Consider the following 25,075-nt stretch of genomic DNA (forward strand, 5'->3'; position numbering starts at 1 on the left):
AACAGTCAATATATTGCTCGTCGTAGTCGCCGGCAGTCAGCTACACGAGCTTCTGATCCCTACTAATAGATTTTAGCTCCTCACTACCGCGAGGAGAATGCAGCAGAACTGTGCGTCGCCTTTTTGAAGGCAGAAAGAGACCAGCTCCACGCGTGAATCTGGCCTCTAGGCGTCCATTACGAACAAACTACAAGCCCTTCGGCTTACTGTTGCGAAAATTACGTTATGTGATCTAAAGTATCCGGACACCTGACTGAAAATGACTTACAAGTTCGTGGCGCCCTCCAGCGGTATTGCTGGAATTTAACATGGTGTTGGCCCACCCTTAGCCTTGATGACAGCGTCCACTCTCACAGGCTTACGTTCAATCAGGTGCTGGAAGGTTTCTTGGGGAATGGCAGCCCATTCTTCACGGAGTGCTGCACTGAGGAGAGGTATGGATGTCGGTCGGTGAGGCCTGGCACGAAGTCGGCGTTCCAAAACATCCCAGAGGTGTTCTACAGGATTCAGGTCAGACTCTGTGCAGGCCAGTCCATTACAGGGATGTTATTGTCATGTAACCACTCCGCCACAGGCCGTGCATTATGAAAAGTTGGTCAATTGTGTTGAAAGATGCAATCGTCTTCCCCGTATTGCTCTTCAACAGTGGAAAGCAATAAGGTGCTTAAAACATCAATGTAGGTCTGTGCTGTGATAGTGCCACTCAAAACATCAAGGGGTGCAACCTTCTCCATGGAAAACACAACCATACCATAACACCACCACCTCCGAATTTTACTGTTGGCACTACACAGGCTGGCAGGTAACGTTCACCTGGTATTCGCCATACCCACACCCTGCCATCGGATACATCGTGTATCGTGATTCGTTACTGCACACAACGTTTTTGCGCTGTTCAACCGTTCAATGTTTACGCTCCTTACACCAAGCGAGGCGTCGTTTGGCATTTACCGGAGTGATGTGTGGCTTATAAGCAGCCGCTCGACCATGAAATTCAAGTTTCCTCACCTCCCGCCTAACTGTCACAGTATTTGCAATGGATCCTGATGCAGTTTGGAATTCGTGTGTGATGGTCTGGATAGATGTCTGCCTATTATACATTACGGCCCTATTCAACTGTCGGCGGTCTCTGTCAGTCAACATACGAAGTCAACCTGTACGTTTTTGTGCTGTACGTGTCCCTTCACGTTTCCACTTCACTATCACATCGGAAACAGCGGACATAAGTGTAATTTTTCCTCCTATCTATGTAATCATGTAGTTATGTAGCTCTCAATTCGTTCGAGTAATCAATCATTCATAATAGGAAACACAATTATAGCTCAGTCACTCAAAATGATTCAGAAATTTTACTTGTTAGAAGGAAATCAGGCGATGATTCTTCTTCCCTGCAGGCTCGTGCTTTGCGGCAGTCTGCTAATCTGTACAAATAAAATGCCTCGTAATTTTGGGAGCGTCGTATAATCAGTTGGGAAACCTCAGGTCAAGCGGATATTTGGCTTTGATGAAGTTTAACTTTCCGAAGAAGTAATGGAGCTCTTGGATTATTAAATGCAGGTTCGTATCCAGTCTTTCGGAATTTCCCTTCTGATTAACAACTACGTAATCGGAATATTGAGATTTATGACAAAAGATAACTGATACGAAATTGTACGATTAAAAGGGAAATATATATATATGACAAAAGATAACTGATACGAAATTGTACGATTAAAACGGAAATATATATATATATATATATATATATATATATATATATATATATATATATATATATTGTACGATTGTACAATTATTGTACGATTGTACGATTAAAAGGGTTCCCTTTTAATCGTACAATTTCGTATCAGTTATCTTTTGTCATAAATCTCAATATTCCGATTACAATTCTTCAAACAAAGCTCAGGCTAATCGGCACGAAGACAATCTCGGAAGCTTTTTTTTTTTTTAAATTATAATTATTTTTTTTAATTATAATTATTTATAATTATGCGCTCATGGCATAGCTATTGTATGAAACTACTTTGCGCATGGATTCTGGGAGTATGAAGATAGAATTCAAGGGTAGAATTGTATCAGAATAATTCATCGAATATAAAGAGATATTACATAAGGATGTTTAAGAGTGTGAAAATCTCGCGTAGAGACGTATGACACAAGAGATACCCAATCACCTGACCACGTTCAAAGTCCCTTGAGTCCCGCTAGTGCCCCATTCTGCTCTCTCACGATGTCTAATGACTACTGTGGTCGCTGATATAGAGTACCTGGCAGTGGGTGGCAGCACAATGCACCTAATATGAAAAACGTATGTATTTTGGGGTGTCTGGATACTTTTGATCACTTAGTATAGCTGGGCGACCGAGAACGGATAGCGCAACCTGCGGCAATGGAGTCGCGTTCTTGTTTCCACCGACGGGTGGAGAACCTGTCTCAGCGTTGTGAAGAGTGTTGGCGACCAGGTACAGGGTGGTTACGATGAAAGTGCATCCACAGAGGTCCTGTGTGGACTGTGGTTAACGTATGGCAGCGAAACGAGGCGTATATTCTAATGCGGTAATGCAGAACCAATTAACGCTGGAAAATAATTAGTTCAATTTTGGGCACCAGGTCCAAATCGGGTGCAGGGAATGCAAGAATAACGTATAGAAAATGAAACTATATGTAATGTATTAGGAAAGGGCCGTGCTCAGAAAAGGTCAAACAAGTGGGAAGGCATGATGCTGATTTTATTATTAACTGCCACTTACAGAATTTGTTCAATATGAGCAAGGGAGATGTCGGAGAGATACTGTGCAGCGCCAGATTTGCACCTGATGGCCAAAATTGGAACTTTTTTCCACCGTAAATCGGTTTCACATTAACGCATTAACATATCTACCAAGTTTCACAGGCATACGGTAATTACAGCACACACTGGACCTCAATTAGTAGCAGGACTTAAATTATGGCTACCCGGTACTAATGCACTTGTCAAGCACACAGTTCCAAGATATCAGCGGTGAGATGAGTCAGTCACGTTTTGGGTTGGGGTCGTGGGGGTATGTCGGGTGCCTCTCGCCGGTATCGAGTCAGTTTGAGGAGTGTGCAGTACTGGGTGAGGGTACTCTTGTCTATTGTCCAGCCTTGCAGTTGATGTTCCGACGAATTGTCCGCCTTTCAAGACGATATCGCAGGAGCACACCACACCCACCTTGCGAACACTTTCATCCTGCCGACAGGAACTGACTGAACGGAATGGGCAGCAGTATCTGCTGACGTCAACCACACCGAGCAAGTTTGAGACCATATGAAACTTGCATTGTAGGATAACTCGTCACATCCTGGATGACCTCAATTTCAGAGGGCTTCGACTCATCCCTTCGTTTTCCCAGAAGCTAAACAGCTCGCAGTGAAGATTTTGGTAGTCTGGTCTAGGGCTAGCGAGCGATGTAACGCAGTGATAAGCACACTAGACTCACTTTCGAGATGGTAGCAGTTCAAATCCCCGTCGGACCATCCATATTCTGGTGTTCTGTGCTTTCTCTAAACCGATTAAACCAAATTGTGGGATTGTTCCTTTCGAAAGAGCATGGCCATTTCCATTCACATCCTTCCTCAATCCGCGATCGTGCTACGCCTCTAATGAGGTCGTCTCGACAGGATGCTAAAGCCTAATCTCCATTCGTTCCTTCTTTCAAAAGCATCTAGGAAGGTCCATTCCACTGGAAGGCTGAACGCTCCAGAGAGGAGTGCTTTTAACGCCCAGCCACAGGGCAGTCCTCCAGTGTCCACGGTGAACAATGTTACCCCGTGGAACAGGTGTCGCAGAAGCGTCCCTTCTCTACGTGGACACACCCACTACCGCCCCGACTTTCCTCAGTACCTCAGCCGGCCGCTGTGGCCGAGCGGTTCTAGGAGCTTCCGTCCAGAAACGCGCATGCCTCGGGCATGGATGTGCGTGATGTCCTTAGGTTGGTTAGGTTTAAGTGGTTCTAAGTCTAGGGGACTGATCACCTCAGATGTTAAGTCCCATAGTGCTTACAGCTATTTGCACCTCAGTACCTCATCTCACACCCATGGTACTCTTGTTGCCGAGATTTCCCTCCCAGCGTTTGAGGAGTCACCGCTGGGAAGGCTTGCTCTTTATCGGAGCCACATTTTAAGTTTTTGCAAAAACAGTGAAAGAAAAATATTTTTAATAGAAGTCGTTTTGTTAAAACTTCCTGGCAGATTAAAACTGTGTGCCGGACCGAGACTCGAACTCGGGACCTTTGCCTTTCGCGGGCAAGTGCTCTACCAACTGAGCTGCCCAAGCACGACTCACGCCCCGTCCTCACAGATTTACTTCTGCCAGTACCTCGTCTCCTACCTTCCAAACTTTACAGAAGCTCTCCTGTGGACCTTGCAGAACTAGCACTCCTGAAAGAAAGGATATTGCGGAGACATGGCTTAGCCACAGCCTGGGGGATGTATCCACAATGAGATTTTCACTCTGCAGCGGAGTGTGCGCTGATATGAAACTTCCTGGCAGATTAAAACTGTGTGCCGGACCGAGACTCGAACTCGTGCTTGGGTAGCTCAGTTGGTAGAGCACTTGCCCGCGAAAGGCAAAGGTCCCGACGGTTAGGGGAACCAACAGTTAACGTCTTCGGTTACACTACAACTGTTGGTGACCTGTGTTGTAAAGGATCGAAGAACTGTGTACGCTGTTTCATATACAACAATCTGTTTCCCTCAAGTCAGTATCTGTTAAATTCTTTACGTCTTTGGATGTGCGGTCAAAGATTTTTATGACTGAATACCTCAGTCTGTGTCACACTGAATGTGAATCATTTCTCCTTTCATGTATGTTACTGTTGTTCTCAAATTGTGACTTATTGTTGACAACAAGCTTCATAACGGAGTAAATGTACCGAGAGGATGGTGTCAGTACGCCTGTCTAAAGGAATGTCTACAACAGGTTCTAGAGTGGAAACCACATATTACCCCTACCATGCACTATACATATCGTAACGATGATTCAATAAGGATGTCTGGTTAAATGGAAGCGAGGGTCTTACTCTTGACAGGCGAAATAACTGCGTCTATAAACAAATAAAGATGGCAAGACAAAAACGGAAATGTTGCCCACAACAACATGGATAACTGCAAAATATCGGTAGAATATTTCAGAAATCTTCTGAACTGTGAAGAATCCACAGAAAAAATGGGCTTTAAGACTTCAACAATAATCATCCCTAACTCTGAAGCACCCATCACCGACGAACAACAGGTAGGCACTGTAAAACTGTTTAAGGCCTCAGTAGAAAGCCAAAGTACAGTCGAACTTTGGAAAAATGTCAACAAAAGTACCATAGACTCTCTCCAAAACATCTTTGAAGAAATCAGGCTAAATAAAAGAATCACAGACGAATGGATAATGGCCCTCGTGCACCCACTGCATCCGTAAGGGTCCAAAAGAGACCCCAACAATAACGAAGGGATGTCACTCCCAGACGTAACATACAAGGTATTCTGTAGAGTCCTACTGAACGGAGCAGAACCCCAGTTAGACCAACATCTTGGAGAAGGCCAAGCGGGTTCCAGGAAAGAAAGAGCCTGCCTAGAACAAGTCCTGAACCGCAGAAACGTCACGGCCAAAAAAAAAAAATCATCTGTTATCTCACTGACTTCCAGAAAACATATGACCCAACAGACTGGGAATCCCTTATCTCTGCACTAAAATTATTAAACCTAGACAAAACCACGAACGTATTCAGAAAAACCCTTACCAGCACATACTCCAAAGTCAAATTCATGGGTGAACTTTCCGACCCTTTTGAGATAAAAACTGTTGTGTGGGAAGGAGATTGACTCTGCCCACAGCTATTTAACTGCGCTCTATAAAGAATGGTCTGAGAGTAAAACACGAAGACACATCGTGGAATCAGACTAGAAAAAACAACGAAGGCATCAAAGACAATGACAAACCTACCAAAAATTTTTAAAGTGGGAATCAAAAAATAGAGACCGTTAAAGAATTTAAATATCTTGGAGAATGGATCAGCAGGAATGCCCTTGAGAAAAAGATAATGGAATGTACAAGTTATAAAGTTTTTGATGAGTTGGAAGGCCATTCCAACTCATCAAAAACATGTGTAACAGAGGGTTCCTCCCATGGAATGCAAAAATAACACATTACAACGCAGTAATCAAACTGGAAACCCTATATGCAGTCGAAACACTGCAGTTCGAAGGGTGCACATCAAAGAAAGGAAGACATTAAGAAAAGTCCTTGGCCTTAGATTCACATAACAAATGAAACCCTTTATTAAAGTACCGAAAAACTCTCAGACACAATAACGGAAAGAAGAATTAATTTATATGGAAACATTCTCAGAATGAACACAAAAAAATTTTTTGGCTACTTCTGCACCAAAAAAAGCAAAAAAATTAAGAAAATTGCCTTAATGAAAGAGAAGGTTTTAAGAGGACTCCAATTCACAGAAAATATGCTCATAGATAAAAACTGCAAAAAACAGACAAATCAAAAAACCAAACGAACAGTGTAAATCCCGTAAGAGGAAAGGAGGAAAGCAAGATCAGAACGGGTGAAACAATATTGAGCTAACAGAAATGCACAGAACATTAAAAATTGGTTGATTTAACGTGAAGTCGGGTGAAGCGAAAGAAGAAGACAGATGGCAACAGGTATGGGGACACGTAACCAGGATCCAAGGTGGGCCACAGTCTCGCGATGTCCTTCGGAGGCCGGCAATAAGATCGCGGTCGGCGGCGGCGGCGGCGGCGGCAGGTCGGGTTGGTGTTTCGCTTCGCTGGAGGGGCGGTCGCGTCGCTCGTGACGTAGCCGAAGCCGGAGCGGCAGGGTCCGCGGACGCTGCGCCGCGGCCGTCAGTTGGACGCCGCCAGCCGCCAGGACACGCCATGGCCGACTCCCGGCAGAGGGGCGCGGGCGCGCGCAGCCGCGGTGAGTCCGGCCGCCGCTACACCGCTCTGCTCTGCGCAGGCGCGCGCCGCCACGCTCGCTCACATGTCACGACCCTCCAGGTGCGAATGCGGTGCTTCTTTCGCTACTGTCGTGAAATCTTGGATTTGATAGCGACACTTTCAACTGCTTTGAAATAAAATATCACAAGTTTTGCAGATGACAAACCAGTACGATATCTGCGAAGGGAAGGACTCTTCTAAGTCGCTTTTGACAGCCACTTTATTAGTGAAAGATCCAAAAGCGTGAAAACGACAGTGGCACAGTGCTATCTGTGAATCTGTAGCGCAGTCTTATTTGGCAAACGGTGTTCCGTATTTTCACGAAGAAAAACGCTGCAAGAATTGTGCAAGGAATGAAATCTTCGTAAATTGTTCAAAACTTTAATAATGGGACTAAGAAGAGTGATGCGGAAGTAGACAGTTGAGCTTTTACGGATAATATACCCACAATGAAACGAGGTGTTAAAATAGCAACAGATCAGATTAATGTACTGAAGAAGTATCAAAACAAACTTTGTTGCAAATATCTGATATATTTACGTATGTCCAGGCGCTAAAACGTTTCCATTGCTTCTGAAAAATATTTTAAAGCTTGACCCAGCCATCTTTGTCAAATTCTGCCACGAAATACTGTGTTAAAGGAAGGGGGAAAATAAACTGTCAGTTTGGATGAACACCAGTTGATACATCTTCTAAACACCTAAGAGGAATCACTAAATTTTCGCTTTCAGTTCAGCAGTCTATGTTGCATATCTCCTAGTTTTTTATGCAGTTCTTCTACAGTAGTGCTTCTAAACACGTCCTGTCCGGAACTTTCCTGAATAAGTTTTCAAGAGGAGTCTTTGTTTCTGCGTGTTTTGGTGCTCTTGGCAGCACTGGCCGTTGTACAGAGCAGTGACAACTAACGTACGATATCCTTTTGTCATTACGTACAAGTGCTCTGAAGGAGACGCTAGATTCGAGTAGGATATACCGAGCCGCAATTCCATGCGATGCCTTCGATGTTTTTCAGTGACATCGTGGGGAACCAGTTTGTCCAGTTTCGTGACGTCTCCGCATGCTTACGAGTTCCGAGAAACTGTGTTTTCCTATCACCACAACCCCCTACACTTTGGCGATCTACATACCTTACTAATGGCTGCTGTGCCTCGATTATCGACGTCCATGTATGACATGTCCATGCTATCAGGTTGTAAAAGTGACAACTCCACACAAGAGATTTAGACGTTAGCGTTCAACAGTTGACCAATTTATTGGCGAAAATTTTATCTTTCTGTCTGCCACAATTATGTTCTGGTGAAAATCACACTCGTCGAGAGACAGTACTTGTAGTTGACTTTCGTCTGTCTTCTGTTCATAAGAATACGCACCTTGCTCCATGTACGACGCAAATTCCTGGTACGCTGATATAACGCAGTGTACGTCGTTTGCTGTGACGTGATAATCACAACCTTTATCATTGTTAACAGGCAACTGTTATTCTCATTACATGCGCTCATGGTAATGGCATGGATGAAACGAACGTTGCCGGCCGGGGTGGCCGTGCGGTTCTAGGCGCTACAGTCTGGAACCGAGCGACCGCTACGGTCGCAGGTTCGAATCCTGCCTCGGGCGTGGATGTGTGTGATGTCCTTAGGTTAGTTAGGTTTAAGTAGTTCTAAGTTCTAGGGGACTGATGACCTCAGATGTTGAGTCCCATAGTGCTCAGAGCCATTTGAACCATTTTGAAATGAACGTTCTGGGTTATCAGTCAGGAGTTCAATAAAAACAGATGGACAAAATGACTGCAACTGTTTATGCAATTTGATCTCTCAGATTTTCTTGTCGTGACTGATGGTATGCTTCCGGATACACAGCTGGATTGTTGTTTCTATTTATGCATTATATTTCTTCTGAAAAAAGGCGACCGGTTCTGTCGTTGAAAAATTATGCATAAATGAAAACAACAGTTCGACTCTATGCCGGGAGGCACACCATTAATGTTGATCCTCTGGTTCTGAACCAAGTCATAAAAATGGAAATGCAATGTGAAGTACAGCGTAAGTATAGGAATTCAGCGCACTCTATTTATGTTTGTTGGAACGCACTGTCGTAAGTCAGGTTTCATTGCCGTAGGTAATGCGATGCATATCAAGAGTTTATCGGTTGCGATAAGAGATAATTGGCGCGTAGCTGGCAGCTCGTGCCCCATCTGATAGAGCGAGAGGTTGTCCGTTCAAGATATAAACTTTTCACCGCACCATTTACGGGCCAATATAGTTATAACTATGGTTCTGCTTCTGAAAAGCGATCCACCGTAAATTTTCTTAAAAAATTAAAATAAAGCTTTTCGAATGCAGCTGCATCGATTTTACAAAATTATCCTACCAGTTTTGCAGATTAACGAATACTGTATTAGGCAAGAATTTTGCGATGTTAATTCAAAGCAAATATTAACAATCCATGCGTCTAGCCGCTTCCGAAGTAACAAATGGGTTGTCATTTGGTCTACTGGGTAGCGCAGTTGGTTGCCCAATTCCAGTGTTCTGGATTGGACATGCAGAGCTCTCCATACACTTGTGCCATGCTTCGGTGAATTCCCGCTGTAATGAAGCGCGCTACGCCCCTCTGCTTTCCCCTCTCTCTTTCCGGCAGTATTGAATGTAGTGGACGGTCGACTCTCGCACGTGCTCAGTCTGTTGTCATGCCCCTCGAGATTGTGACCTCACCTTCTTCCGCAGACAGTGGCATTGCGATCCCTCTGGCGATTTTTATTTTACAGCCTCCGACTGGTCTTTCTGAATACATCTTATACTGTATATCCGCACCGATCGAAGCTGCACACAGACAAGGCTCAGGGCTCGAATACGAGCAGGTCCACCTATGAATGTTGTACATGGGGATACGTCATAGTCTAGAATCTAGCGTATCACCAAGGGCTTAGGAAAACCGTTTCACATTCGTGTATCCTCCCACATTTACCTGAGATGATACAGAGAAATCAACTGTTCATTCTTTAAAAATAAGGAGATCTTATACGCCGCAAAAAGGACTACTGTATTAAATATGTAAATGTTAGAGGGAAGATTTGAACTCTCTTTTCCTACACGTGGCTGTGTGCTTCTTAGAGGTAAAACACGTGCTATCGGACAGCTTTCTCTGCCTACACTACTCTAAATTATATCATATTGGATATATTCGTTGAACTAAACAATTTATTATAAATGCTTTGGTGACCACCTATACACCGCAAAATAAATATTGTTCTTAACGAAACGTCGTTTCATGCTGAACGTAAGCGCGTAATGACAGTGTTGCTAGCTACCTTCAATACAACCTGTCGAATTATTTGACGTTGCAATGCAATTTCGCACACACGTAAATGAAATAAACAATTTACCAGCGACGATTTGGTAACCACCCAAATCACATTACACAAATTTTGTCTTCCAAAAATAACTTTACCCTTTATTTAAGCATGTGTTCAAACTGCTGACCACAGACTGAAAGGCACATTTGCAATCGCCGTTCGAAAAAACTGTGAACAGACGTAATAACAGTGGATGATATGGTATAGTAACAGTGGATGATATGGTAGAGCATGCGGAGGTGATTCGGCGATACTTATCATCTGGCGTAGTTGGGGCTTCGTCATAGACTGCGTCTCTGAGTGCTCCCAGATGAAAGAAATCGAGAGGAATCAAGTCGGGGGACCTCGGAGGCCATTTGACTACAGAACTTCGTCCTGTCCAACGTCCAGGAAAGTTCTCATTCAGTATTTGCGTTGCAACACGGGACGAGTGAGCTGGACAACCGTCGTGTTGCAGCCACGTACACTGTCGAATATTCAGTGGCACCTCTTCTAGAAGAAACGGCATAATTTTCGTCAGAAAGCGTGCGTACAATTGTCCATTTAGAACGCCTGAGATGAAGTAAGATCCCCACACTCTCACTTCCTACGATGCCGCACCAAACGCTTACGCTCCACGGGCGTTGATGTTGCACCTGACGAAGCCAGTGTGGGTTTTCAGCTACCCAGTAGTGCATGTTATGCAAATTTATATTCTCATGGTTAGTAAACGTTGCTTCATCGGTAAAGAGTAAAGGCTGAAGGGCAAACCGACGAAATTCTGTACGACGTTCGAAATCGCTGTCGTCGAGTGCCCAAAATAGTGACAGATAACAGAGATGGAAATTCTGTCGATGCAGGATGCGAATGACATTCATCTGGCTGATTCCACATTCCTTGGCAGTATGTCTCGTGGCACTGTGCGGATTCATTACCGTCGTAGCCAGAACAGCTCCTTCGTGTTTGCCAGTTGCAGTCTACCTTCTTGTCCTCTTTTTTGACTCCAAGCAGCCCGCCCGCACTAATGTTATCAGAGCATATTTCGTGCAGTTGCTGGCGCATCGTACATTGGCGATTCGGATAGATAGCCCTATACCGCTGCACTGTTTTTACGCCATTTCTTTCGCAGTCACCATATAAAAGTAGTATACCCAGCTTCTCCTCATTGGTGTACATGTCTGTACGCAACGAATGTTGAAGCAGAAACGAGCGGCCCACAGTCCACAGACGTGAACAGGGAAATGTGTTGACATTCTGACACAGCGTAGCACGAGAGATCTGCTTGGCGGTGTTTGCACCGCCAATGCCGATTCCGACCCACGTGCTCTAAAATTCTAGGGTATTTCTCGAATTTTTTTACGACAGGTTTCAACGTAAAAAAAAAAAGTTCAAATGGCTCTGAGCACTATGGGACTTAATATCTGAGGTCATCAGTCCCCTAGAACTACTTAAACCTAACTAACCCAAGGACATCACACACATCCATGCTCGAGACAGGAATCGAACCTGCGACCGTAGAGGTCACGCGGTTCCAGACTCAAGCGCCTAGGACCGCTCGGCCACTCCGGCCGGCGTTTCAACGTCAACATTAACAAATGCTATATCATTATAACTGCCTTCTCAAGAAGTATCGAATGCAGTTATAAAAAGTATACGATTCCATTTAAACAGTGTACTTGCTTCATTATCTCCGTTGATACCAGCGCTAAAAACATTAACCAAGCAAAAAAAAAAATTACGTGATCCTAGACGCTCTAACGTATACCGAAAACGGCTTTCCGATATAACTGTTCACGACATAGAAGGGTATGACATCTTACGTGACTCACCCTGTATATAGGCGGATATAATACTTAACGTGTAAGATATTGTTGGTCAAATAGTAATGTTGCTAAAGGGGGTTAGCCCGCATCTCGTGGTCGTGCGGTAGCGTTCTCGCATCCCACGCCCGGGTTCCCGGGTTCGATTCCCGGCGGGGTCAGGGATTTTCTCTGCCTCGTGATGGCTGGGTGTTGTGTGCTGTCCTTAGGTTAGTTAGGTTTAAGTAGTTCTAAGTTCTAGGGGACTGATGACCATAGATGTTAAGTCCCATAGTGCTCAAAGCCATTAAAGGGGGTTATGAAGATGTAGGCTTCTTTTCCCGTAGCCACCTAAGATTTCGATCTTACACCCTAGCCGAGATGAACACAACACGCAATTGCGTGGGGGCACTACCTGGAGGTAAGTGGTTCGAATCCAGAAACTTGGAAACTTCTTTCGTCGTTATTTTGGATATCAACGGGGTGAGAGGACGATATGCAAATTTTCTGACCGTCAAATACAGAGAGTTAAAGCCCAAAATTATCTCCTAGCAAGACAATTCAATGCAGTTGGTGTTTAACCGTCCGTCTGTTTGGGACGTTAAAACCGGCGATCCTTTTGTACTTTTCGTCTGATATTCATAATCGTTCATAAAATCTCGGTATAAGTGTTCATTGCGGAAATAGATGGATATCTTACGCCACGGGAAGAAGTGAGTCTATGTCGCAGGGTTCAAATATGCATGGGGAACAAAACTTAATGGAAATGATAGGGCAGCGTTCTGAATTCAATAAACGGCTAGGAAGGCAACTAAGATTTCGGCGCACCCACGCTGCTGCCTCGTAAAGCCATAGAGACTCACACGTTTAATTTAGGAGTCTTGTAGCCTTGACAAAACAGGTTCTGACAAGAATGAGTCAGCTTCAGCAGGAGAATAGAAGAAGTTGGACATTCGCCGCGTGATGCGTATGTTGAGTATTCCATGTCTGTAGCAGCCACCTCTACGGCCACAGTGCCAAACATTTAGCTCTTCGTTAATATCAGAACTCACATTTCGGTGACACATTAGGCAACAGAGAACAGGATACTGCTAGAAACTGGGAGCATTACAAATGGTCTTTGCCAAATCCCGTACTAAGGCACTAAGAAATATGACTCCAACCTCTAAAGCGAAGGCATTTCAGCTTCTGTGCAATATAGTCTCTTCGCACCGTCTGCCACAGACCAACATATACGTACGATATTCCATACTACTTATCGTATAACAGTTTACGAGGTTTTGAGGTACAACCGGTTCGCAGCAGCAATTAAGGTCTCGCTAACTTACCAGTCCGGAGCGAACTGAAAAAGAACTTCGGTTTCACGAGGACACGGGAAAAACTATGGCCGTATCTCACTCGTACCTATGGCCACATAATTCACACAAAGCGGTACAGTAACCTTAGACCATCAATGATAAGGGGCTACTTATTTCCATGTTCCGTAAGTAATATTCACGATAAACATCACGATGTGGCATGCGTTGATAGAATAAAAAAATGCATAGAGAACTGGACTAATACACTCCTGGAAATGGAAAAAAGAACACATTGACACCGGTGTGTCAGACCTACCATACTTGCTCCGGACACTGCGAGAGGGCTGTACAAGCAATGATCACACGCACGGCACAGCGGACACACCAGGAACCGCGGTGTTGGCCGTCGAATGGCGCTAGCTGCGCAGCATTTGTGCACCGCCGCCGTCAGTGTCAGCCAGTTTGCCGTGGCATACGGAGCTCCATCGCAGTCTTTAACACTGGTAGCATGCCGCGACAGCGTGGACGTGAACCGTATGTGCAGTTGACGGACTTTGAGCGAGGGCGTATAGTGGGCATGCGGGAGGCCGGGTGGACGTACCGCCGAATTGCTCAACACGTGGGGCGTGAGGTCTCCACAGTACATCGATGTTGTCGCCAGTGGTCGGCGGAAGGTGCACGTGCCCGTCGACCTGGGACCGGACCGCAGCGACGCGCGGATGCACGCCAAGACCGTAGGATCCTACGCAGTGCCGTAGGGGACCGCACCGCCACTTCCCAGCAAATTAGGGACACTGTTGCTCCTGGGGTATCGGCGAGGACCATTCGCAACCGTCTCCATGAAGCTGGGCTACGGTCCCGCACACCGTTAGGCCGTCTTCCGCTCACGCCCCAACATCGTGCAGCCCGCCTCCAGTGGTGTCGCGACAGGCGTGAATGGAGGGACGAATGGAGACGTGTCGTCTTCAGCGATGAGAGTCGCTTCTGCCTCGGTGCCAATGATGGTCGTATGCGTGTTTGGCGCCGTGCAGGTGAGCGCCACAATCAGGACTGCATACGACCGAGGCACACAGGGCCAACACCCGGCATCATGGTGTGGGGAGCGATCTCCTACACTGGCCGTACACCACTGGTGATCGTCGAGGGGACACTGAATAGTGCACGGTACATCCAAACCGTCATCGAACCCATCGTTCTACCATTCCTAGACCGGCAAGGGAACTTGCTGTTCCAACAGGACAATGCACGTCCGCATGTATCCCGTGCCACCCAACGTGCTCTAGAAGGTGTAAGTCAACTACCCTGGCCAGCAAGATCTCCGGATCTGTCCCCCAATGAGCATGTTTGGGACTGGATGAAGCGTCGTCTCACGCGGTCTGCACGTCCAGCACGAACGCTGGTCCAACTGAGGCGCCAGGTGGAAATGGCATGGCAAGCCGTTCCACAGGACTACATCCAGCATCTCTACGATCGTCTCCATGGGAGAATAGCAGCCTGCATTGCTGCGAAAGGTGGATATACACTGTACTAGTGCCGACATTGTGCATGCTCTGTTGCCTGTGTCTATGTGCCTGTGGTTCTGTCAGTGTGATCATGTGATGTATCTGACCCCAGGAATGTGTCAATAAAGTTTCCCCTTCCTGGGACAATGAATTCACGGTGTTCTTATTTCAATTTCCAGGAGTGTATATTTATACGGCGACATGTTGAACATTCAAGTGACTGTACTTGACTGCTAATGTCTGTTCAAGGATTCATCGATAGTATATGAGTTGTCAAGGAGAGACAACTTTAGTCGACCTATGAAAACAGTTATACTGTTGTCTGACATTTTATTTTGATAGGCGCATTGTCAAAGGGTTTTATAATTGCGGATTTCATTCTCTTCCGTTTTAAAGATAGATTCACTAAAGAGATGTGCACACTAACTTCCCTTATAAAACCGTATATATGGATATGTATAACTCTAATGGATTGCTGTTTATGTCATTAAAAGAAATATGTATTTAGATGATAACTGTTGTGGCAGCTATGGCTCTTATTGATGCTTAGGATTACGTCCAGCCTTCGTACAGTCCACCGCTTAACACAGTGGTGGTAAATGATAATTGTGGTATTATATTTTAGAAGAGTAGGTAATACCGCAGCGTTCTTCGAACTGTAAGTCAAGGTAAGCTTATTATGTAGCCAGTGGAGTGTACAGAGATGTATATATAGTTTAAGCAGGTTTTCTGGTCTCGGGGTCTTACTTTATGTTTATGTTCAACTTTTTTTGACAACTAATTGTTTTGTGATACAAATATTTATTAAAAAACAAAAATACATACTTAAATACTACGTAAATATTTTTCGGCGGTGAACCGATGAGCCCATGCTGCAGGAAGCAGCGGTCAAAATATCTCTGCGCGGGTTGTCCGACTAAACGGTTTGCACGACTGACGGTGGAGTAGAGCTCTGCAGTCAAAATTAAACATACGTGTATTATCATATTCATATTTTCTAAGGCGTGAACTTCGATAATCAAATTCCCCGAAGAGTACTTCAAAATGGCGGCCACTTGAAAACGTAGGTACTCAAAATCATTCTATTTTATGGCTTTTAAATGTAAATAAATAACAAACATTTGCTTCTTGAGGTTTACGCCAAAATTACACGTGTACATTTAATTAAATCCAAAATGGCATCCAATTAACCGAGTACTTTTTTTTTAACACGCGCACTAGTTTAACAACCGTTGTCTCGAGAATACACATTTAAAGTTTTAAATGTGATTTTTGTGTACACAACTTTACAAACTTAGAACTTACCGTTAAGCTGCTATCCCTGGGCCATACAGTAAACCTTCCTCTTCTTCGAAGATCTCATTTTCTAAAGCGCGGGCCTTTTCAGCTGCAATTCCAGCCTCGACGCTGCTCTGGAACGAGCGCCGTTCCCAGCTCTTGAGGCGTTTCTCGTCGGCTGTCGTGGAGGCTGGGTAAGCCTTGGTGTCGACAACGACTGCAGTGACTACCATGGTACGCATGACACCCTAAAATTCGTCGTTAAAAATGACGCACGCCCGACTGTTAGCACTCTGGACGACTTTTACTCTGTAAAACATGTGTTTTGAAGCAAGTGAGTTCACTGCTTCATTGGTCTGCGTATAGGCTCCAAGTCATCTTTCGAACAGTAATCGTGCTGTGGATCGTTATTCGTTGAAAGTACCGTCATTACCGCTTTTTTCCTCTCGGTTTTGTCGAAAGTGTTTATTGAGAGATCTGTTGCGCAAGTACAACACCAATATCGATATTCTTTTCGTCGACCTAAGATGTTACACTCTTTACAGAGAAGGGAGATATCGATCGGAGTCGTGAACGGCCGAAGCGCTGAGAGGGCTAGAACAGGCGTATGCGCCATTCCATTGAAACGTGTTTTATCCGAGAAAATCCTTTACCTCACATATTCTTAAGGCTACAAGGAGTCAAAATACGCAAAAAAATGTTTTTTTTAATCTCGTGACCGGAAAAACCCCTTAATACATCACTTGACAGTTCGATGAACTTTGTCACACTTACGCCTTTAATTACAAATTTAACGTATCTTGGAGAACCATTCATTAATTTCAGAGATCCTGCAGCAATTACATAATCACAGTAGCACCCTACTGTTCTCCGTACATTTAATAGTAACACGAATTATACACAATAAGCGGAACGTTACCAATGAGAACTGCTAAATTACCACGTACAACGCCAGGACATCAAACTCTTCACAATCCGACCAAATAAACACTGTGGGCCTCCCTCTCAAATGAAGTGACCATAAGAGCCTCATCTTACTAGTGTTAAATATCACCTTAGTTAACAGTAGTGGCTTTTGCGTCCTGAAAACGGTCTGTATATTTTAAGTAGAACATATCTTTTTTTAATTTTAAAGTAAGTGGATAATCGTGCTTTACCCCTATGAAACCTCGAATGCACATAATGACTAACGCATGCAGTTCCGCAATCTGCATTATGTATTTTGAACGAATAATGATTAATTGTACAATGTACACGTATTTGTTCAAGTTATTGAAAGAACTGTTAATCTTGAAGGGGATTTCCAGAATGCAGCGGAGCATGCTATCCCGTGTAACTTCTTGTTGACCGGTTCTCGAACGCGGAACTTCCGCGGGCAATGCCCCTACTAAACAAGAACTGGCAAATGTGAAGCTGTGAACAGGAATTTTTTTGCACGTCTCCTTTGTGGCGCAAACGGCCTTCAGTATTTGGTACGAACTAAAATGTTTTATTTGGTTAGCATCAGAGTCGAGTTCATGTTACTATAAAGTACTCCATGCCGTTTTTCGATTTTTTAAAGGTTTATTTCCTACCAGATGTGGGTAAACCCAGTGAAAGCTATTGCAGAATCGTGTCATGTTTTCTGATTCACTACCAGACAGGTTGAAAGTCTTATGACGGAGATGCATAGTGGGCGTGCACGGTAGACTCTTAAAATTTTGCTGTACAGTGAAAGAACGGGGAACATTCAGATGATATGGGTATGGTTTACTTTTATTTCGAAGAGAATTCTGTCGCAGATGGAAATAGCTGAACCCAACGCATGTGTGTGCACAGGTGTATGTACGTGGAGAAGCAGAGGTAGCTGTGAAAGAAGGTGCACTTTGGATTTAATTGTCTTCGAACTTAGCTTTCTTCATAAGAACGACGTTAATCGCTTCATCGGTGAAGCCAACCGCAAGTTCGAGAGGCCTAGTTAACGAGAAGCGGTGCAAATGAAACCACTGAGCAATATGTGTGTCGCAGTGCCTCGCCCCTCTAACAGGAAGGAAACACCCTTCCGAGGCGCTTTTCCTCTTTCTTGAGGGGGTGGGAATGCTGCAGTCGTAATACAAGTGTCATGCTTAGACCTCAAATCAGAAACTGCTATACGTTTGTTATGATGTATGATGATGATCGGCTGACGAATTCCCATAAAAAAGCAAGTTGAACACCGACACACAGTTCTGTCGTAAGCCGCTTTACAAGCACGGACGAGGCGGCCGCTGAGCGAAGAAAGTGTGCCGAGCACGTCAGCTCTCCGTGTGTCGGCTGAGAGCTGCCCGAGTCTCCGCCCACACCCGCGTCTTAAATGGCTTACTGGTTGTGATACAAAAGTGAAGGAAAATGTCGGCGTGCGGTTAAAAGAGAGAACTGCCTACGCAGAAAACTATCTGAATTTATTTTCAACGTTCGTGTACAGACGGGTCCTAACGCGTAACACAAATATTTTCGTGAGATATAGTTCCGCAGCCTTAGTAAAATGTTTAAAATATGTCAATGTCGTGCTCCAAAATAATTATACTTACTACTTGTTATACAGATCGATTCTTGCGAAGAAGACAGCAGCAACCAGCCACTGCCAATAATGCTGTTTATTTTTACAAATAGCGCCGTTAATGGTTTTGAACTGACAGGTTCATCTACAGACAGCTGTTCACGTTTAGATATATATTTGTTGACGTTTATACTAGTTTTCGGCTCTTTATTCCACTTTTGCAATGAATGTTACTTAGGGTGGTAGTGTCTTACAGAAAATCGATGTGAGAGACGGCCCATTTACCCGTAACTGTACCTCATAAAGATTGAAAACCACGTAAATAAATCCCGAATATAGAAATATTTTAACTTTAGGTTACGTATGTCGAAAATCCCGCTTTGTTATGTTGCATAACTTTCGGTGTAAGTACTCTACAAAATGTTCAAATGTGTGTGAATTCCTAAGGGACCAAAAGGCTGGAGGTCATCGGTCCCTAGACTTACACACTACTTAAACTAACTTATGCTAAGAACAACACACACACGCATGCCCGAGGGAGGACTCGAACCTCCGGCGGGAGGAGCCGCGCAATCCGTGAATGGCGCCTCAAACCACTCGGTCACTCCGCGTGGCGAATATCCTAGAGAATCACAAGTGTGCTACCAATTCCGGATTTCGGGTACTGGTGGTAAGGACACTTTTAGATAAGTTGCGAAGCTGTTGTGAGCTGGAAATGATAGCGGAGCAGTTAGCCCGCAGGCGAGGCACTCGCACACGTTCCAGCCGGGTTCCAGTATTGCTCTGGCGTAGGCTGCTCGGCTGCCCGTCCGTCACGCCAATAAAGCGATATAGCGGCGGATGGCGCGCCCGCTCTGTGAGCAGCCGAGCAAAAAAAGCTGCCAGGTAAGGCCGCGGGCCGAGGTAACGGTGCACATCACACAGCCGGCAGCCGTCTGATCTGGAGCCAGGCCGCAGCGCTACACACTGGCTCTGCAACTCGCCTTCCTCCACCGCATACGAAGGGCATCAACTGTTGTTGTCGGCACGACAGATGACTGAGGAGGACGATGAATGTCTGCACTCGATCGTGTTCGAAATGCTGGCCGCAGCGGCGGTGCCATTGTTGTTGTTGTTGTTGTTGTGGTCTTCAGTCCTGAGACTGGTTTGATGCAGCTCTCCATGCTACTCTATCCTGTGCAAGCTTCTTCATCTCCCAGTACCTACTGCAACCTACATCCTTCTGAATCTGCTTAGTGTATTGATCTCTTGGTCTCCCTCTACGATTTTTACCCTCCACGCTGCCCTCCAATGCTAAATTTGTGATCCCTTGATGCCTCAAAACATGTCCTACCAACCGATCCCTTCTTCTAGTCAAGTTGTGCCACAAACTTCTCTTCTCCCCAATCCTATTCAATACCTCCTCATTAGTTACGTGATCTACCCGCCTTATCTCCAGCATTCTTCTGTAGCACCACATTTCGAAAGTTTCTATTCTCTTCTTGTCCAAACTGGTTATCGTCCATGTTTCACTTCCATACATGGCTACACTCCATACAAATACTTTCAGAAACGACTTCCTGACACTTAAATCTATACTCGATGTTAACAAATTTCTCTTCTTCAGAAACGATTTCCTTGCCATTGCCAGTCTACATTTTATATCCTCTCTACTTAGACCATCATCAGTTATTTTACTCCCTAAATAGCAAAACTCCGTTACTACTTTAAGTGTCTCATTTCCTAATCTAATCCCCTCAGCATCACCCGATTTAATCTGACTACATTCCATTATCCTCGTTTTGCTTTTGTTGATGTTCATCTTATATCCTCCTTTAAAGACACTGTCCATTCCGTTCAACTGCTCTTCCAAGTCCTTTGCTGTCTCTGACAGAATTACAATGTCATCGGCGAACCTCAAAGTTTTTACTTCTTTTCCATGAATTTTAATACCTACTCCGAATTCTTCTTTTGTTTCCTTTACTGCTTGCTCAATATACAGATTGAATAACATCGGGGAGAGGCTACAACCCTGTCTCACTCCTTTCCCAACCACTGCTTCCCTTTCATGCCCCTCGACTCGTATAACTGCCATCTGGTTTCTGTACAAATTGTAAATAGCCTTTCGCTCCCTGTATTTTACCCCTGCCACCTTCAGAATTTGAAAGAGAGTATTCCAGTTAACGTTGTCAAAAGCTTTCTCTAAGTCTACAAATGGTAGAAACGTAGGTTTGCCTTTTCTTAATCTTTCTTCTAAGATAAGTCGTAAGGTTAGTATTGCCTCACGTGTTCCAACATTTCTACGGAATCCAAACTGATCTTCCCCGAGGTCCGCTTCTACCAGTTTTTCCATTCGTCTGTAAAGAATTCGCGTTAGTATTTTGCAGCTGTGACTTATTAAACTGATAGTTCGGTAATTTTCACATCTGTCAACACCTGCTTTCTTTGGTATTGGAATTATTATATTCTTCTTGAAGTCTGTGGGTATTTCGCCTGTCTCATACATCTTGCTCACCAGATGGTAGAGTTTTGTCATGACTGGCTCTCCCAAGGCCATCAGTAGTTCTAATGGAATGTTGTCTACTCCCGGGGCCTTGTTTCGACTCAGGTCTTTCAGTGCTCTGTCAAACTCTTCACGCAGTATCTTATCTCCCATTTCATCTTCATCTACATCCTCTTCCATTTCCATAATACTGTCCTCAAGTACATCGCCCTTGTATAAATCCTCTATATACTCCTTCCACCTTTCTGCCTTCCCTTCTTTGCTTAGAACTGGGTTGCCATCTGAGCTCTTGATATTCATACAAATGGTTCTCTTCTCTCCAAAGGTCTCTTTAATTTTCCTGTAGGCAGTATCTATCTTACCCCTAGTGAGACAAGCCTCTACATCCTTACATTTGTCCTCTAGCCATCCCTGCTTAGCCATTTTGCACTTCCTGTCGATCTCATTTTTGAGACGTTTGTATTCCCTTTTGCCTGCTTCATTTACTGCATTTTTATATTTTCTCCTTTCATCAATTAAATTCAATATTTCTTCTGTTACCCAAGGATTTCTATTAGCCCTCTTCTTTTTACCTACTTGATCCTCTGCTGCCTTCACTACTTCATCCCTCAGAGCTACCCATTCTTCTTCTACTGTATTTCTTTCCCCCATTCCTGTCAATTGTTCCCTTATGCTCTCCCTGAAACTCTCTACAACCTCTGGTTCTTTCAGTTTATCCAGGTCCCATCTCCTTAAATTCCCACCTTTTTGCAGTTTCTTCAGTTTCAATCTGCAGTTTATAACCAATAGATTGTGGTCAGAATCCACATCTGCCCCTGGAAATGTCTTACAATTTAAAACCTGGTTCCTAAATCTCTGTCTTACCATTATATAATCTATCTGATACGGTGCCATTAAGGCAGCGTATTTATTGCTACTGGCGAACACGGCGGAAACGAATTCACATTACAATACTTAGTTTCCTTCAAAACTACTGCTTTAATATTCAATAACAACATTAATATTACAGATGACTTCGATGGCAATACATACACTATAATTCGAGACATTTTGTTTCTTCTAGACGGAAATATAGCATTTGAAAGCAAATTGCCTGGTACACCATGATACAAGATCTTTTATTTAAAACATGAAATAGTGGGTTGGTGCATAAATTCATGATATTTTTCGGTAAGTTTAATAAACTTAATAGATACATATAAGAGTGACTTTATTAACAATATATTCCCCTTCACTATTTACAACAGCCTGCCATCGCTCGGATAACTTTTCGATTACGCGACTGTAGAAATCACAGGGTTTTGACCCGAAGAAGTCGTCGAGCCATGTTCGGAGCGCTTTTTCATCCGGAAAGGGAATTCTTTGAAGACTGTACGTTAGAGAGCGGAAACGGTGAAAACTGATGGCGCAAGGTCAGGTGTAGAAGGTGGGTCCGGAATGACTTCCCATCCCAACTCCCTTGTGTCTGTCTAGCGGAATGCGGGAGGGCGTTATCGTGGAGAACCATGACTTGACGCAGTCTTCCTGCTCGTTGTTCTCGGACGGCGTCTGCATGACGTCTCAGTTGTTAATATATGTCAGCAGTGACGGTTAGACCTCGGGGAAGCAATTCGTAGTACACCACACCGTCGCTGCTCCACCTGACGCATAACATTATCTCTTGTGGACGCGCGCTGGTCTGTTACTGTTTCTGTTTCGTTTGGGCTCAGCCATTCCTTTCTACTTTTATGTTGGCACGAAGACACCATTCCTCGTCACCCGTAACGATACAGCAGTGGAATTATAATGAAAAAGCGAGATGCACCCGCTGATTGTTGTGATTTTGGCTAAGAGCACGCGGTACCCACACACCCGATTTTTGTACCTTACTCATTGCAAGCAAACGTAGCACGATGATGTAATGTTCATCACATTTACTCATTATCGAGTACACTCCTGCATCACTGTGAAGTAATGTATTTAAACAACCTTAATCAAACCCCGAAGGTCTTCCTGAACGCGGAAAGTCACTAATGTAAAACGATCCTGCTTGAAACAAGAAATCATTTTCATGTCGTGGTCTGTCCAGTGGAATTATCCGCATACTCGGCGCAAATGTCTCTGGTTGCCTCCGCTGCTCCGCTGCTGTCACCCATCTGTCGAAATCAAACAGAAGAATATGTCGGAAATGGCCCGATTTCTCCACTTGGCACACCATATCCTAGCGTCCACAGTTCCGTCCACTATCTCCAAATGACAAAAAGACAATATGTAAACTCAAATAGCAACAATGAACTACAAATAAGAAATGACAATCGATAAAGAAACCTGTACCAACAGCAATACAAAACAATCGTAATACAAAACAAAAACGCTATGAGCCGGCCGACGTGGCCGTGCGGTTAAAGGCGCTGCAGTCTGGAACCGCAAGACCGCTACGGTCGCAGGTTCGAATCCTGCCTCGGGCATGGATGTTTGTGATGTCCTTAGGTTAGTTAGGTTTAACTAGTTCTAAGTTATAGGGGACTAATGACCTCAGCAGTTGAGTCCCATAGTGCTCAGAGCCATTTGAACCATTTTTTTGAAAAACGCTATGAACTTATGCACCAACGTAGTGTTTTTTAAATGTGAAAAAATATAAAGTAAGTGTAATTACGGAAGTTCTGCTTTCACTAATGTCAAGCTCTGTCACAGTCTAGGTCTGTTGGAACCATTTGTCGACATGTTAATAGTGGTCTTATGATTTTCGAGGTTTGAGGGGTATTAGGCTTCCTATTGCCTGTCGCGTTGCGAAAAGAGATGTTCAATCACATAGACAACTTTAACAGAATGTGTGTTCGATTTTATAATGATTTCTGTAGACGGAAATACACAAATCATAACATAATTATTCATTACGCGTGAGATATAAACCAGTACGCCTAATTTAGAAAAAATACCATAACTTTTGCTTCACGTTCATTGCGCAGTGATAACTAACATTCGTCCATCTGTCACTGGGTAGCGACGGACATTCGCTTTTCGACTCGGACTTTTAAGTTTCCAACCATCCTTCTCATCTGTATCTGTGACACTTTCAGCACTTCATTTGCTTTTCAGATCTTAAGGGGATGAAATGAAATTATGGATCATATTACATGACTGGAACCATCTGCTTCTATCGTTAAATGTCTTGGGAACACAAAACAGCAAGTCAACATGTATAACGTTCTATCATTTTTTTAATACTACACCACTAACCGCCGTACCGATGACTCTAAAAATCGACCTCCCATGTTAATAGTAAAGAAGTAACTCACGTAATGTCTGATGGAGATGTTTTACTGCATGAACAGCGAAAATGTAGTAAATGACGAACTTTTTGGTTTCGTTTTCTTATGGAGGGTGTCAATGAGAAAAAGTTTCCAAAAAATTTCAGAGTATCTGTAAAGTCTGTTGGAGGTCACTAAAGTGCTCTCATTCTCAAATACTGGACGAATATATTCTGAGTAATCCCCGCGCCTGAGGACATACACATAGTTTGTAATCTTAATATTTACCTGATTCTGTTACATCTTTATGGTGTGGCGGTTCTCGTGACTAATGGTCTGAAAGGTTGGTTTTAAAACATGAAACTCCAGACTAAAGTTCCTGACCGTCAACTTCAAGTTTAATATCAGTCTCGATGATATGACTCGGGTAAATTGTTCAGAAAAAGGGGCCCCAACCTAAAAATTCCCCATTATGCGCAACGGATCCAGTGCACAAAGCCTCACTGCCACGCTAAATTTGCATCTGACTGTCTACACTCACGTACGTCCTATAATTTTTAAAATTTCCGCCATTCCAGACGAATAACAATTCCAACGAGTAAACGGCTCTCCCTACTATATGTATCAAGCTTTGGACGAGAAGTAGATCGCACAGTAGTGTAATAACTGGA

General features: G+C 44.1%; 1 protein-coding gene across 1 annotated transcript in view; it reads left to right on the forward strand.

Moving 5' to 3' along the window:
- The first annotated feature begins 6,863 nt into the window (after window positions 1-6,863).
- The window catches only part of LOC126202086 (uncharacterized), a 175,696-nt gene continuing 157,484 nt past the window's right edge, over window positions 6,864-25,075 (forward strand). Inside the window, exon 1 of the mRNA XM_049936835.1 lies at window positions 6,864-6,949. Coding sequence (XP_049792792.1) covers window positions 6,907-6,949 — 43 coding nt within the window. The 5' untranslated portion in view covers window positions 6,864-6,906. The remainder of the gene's footprint in view (window positions 6,950-25,075) is intronic.

Source organism: Schistocerca nitens, chromosome 1 (genome assembly GCF_023898315.1).
Source record: "Schistocerca nitens isolate TAMUIC-IGC-003100 chromosome 1, iqSchNite1.1, whole genome shotgun sequence".
NCBI classification, from domain to species: Eukaryota; Metazoa; Arthropoda; class Insecta; order Orthoptera; family Acrididae; genus Schistocerca; species Schistocerca nitens.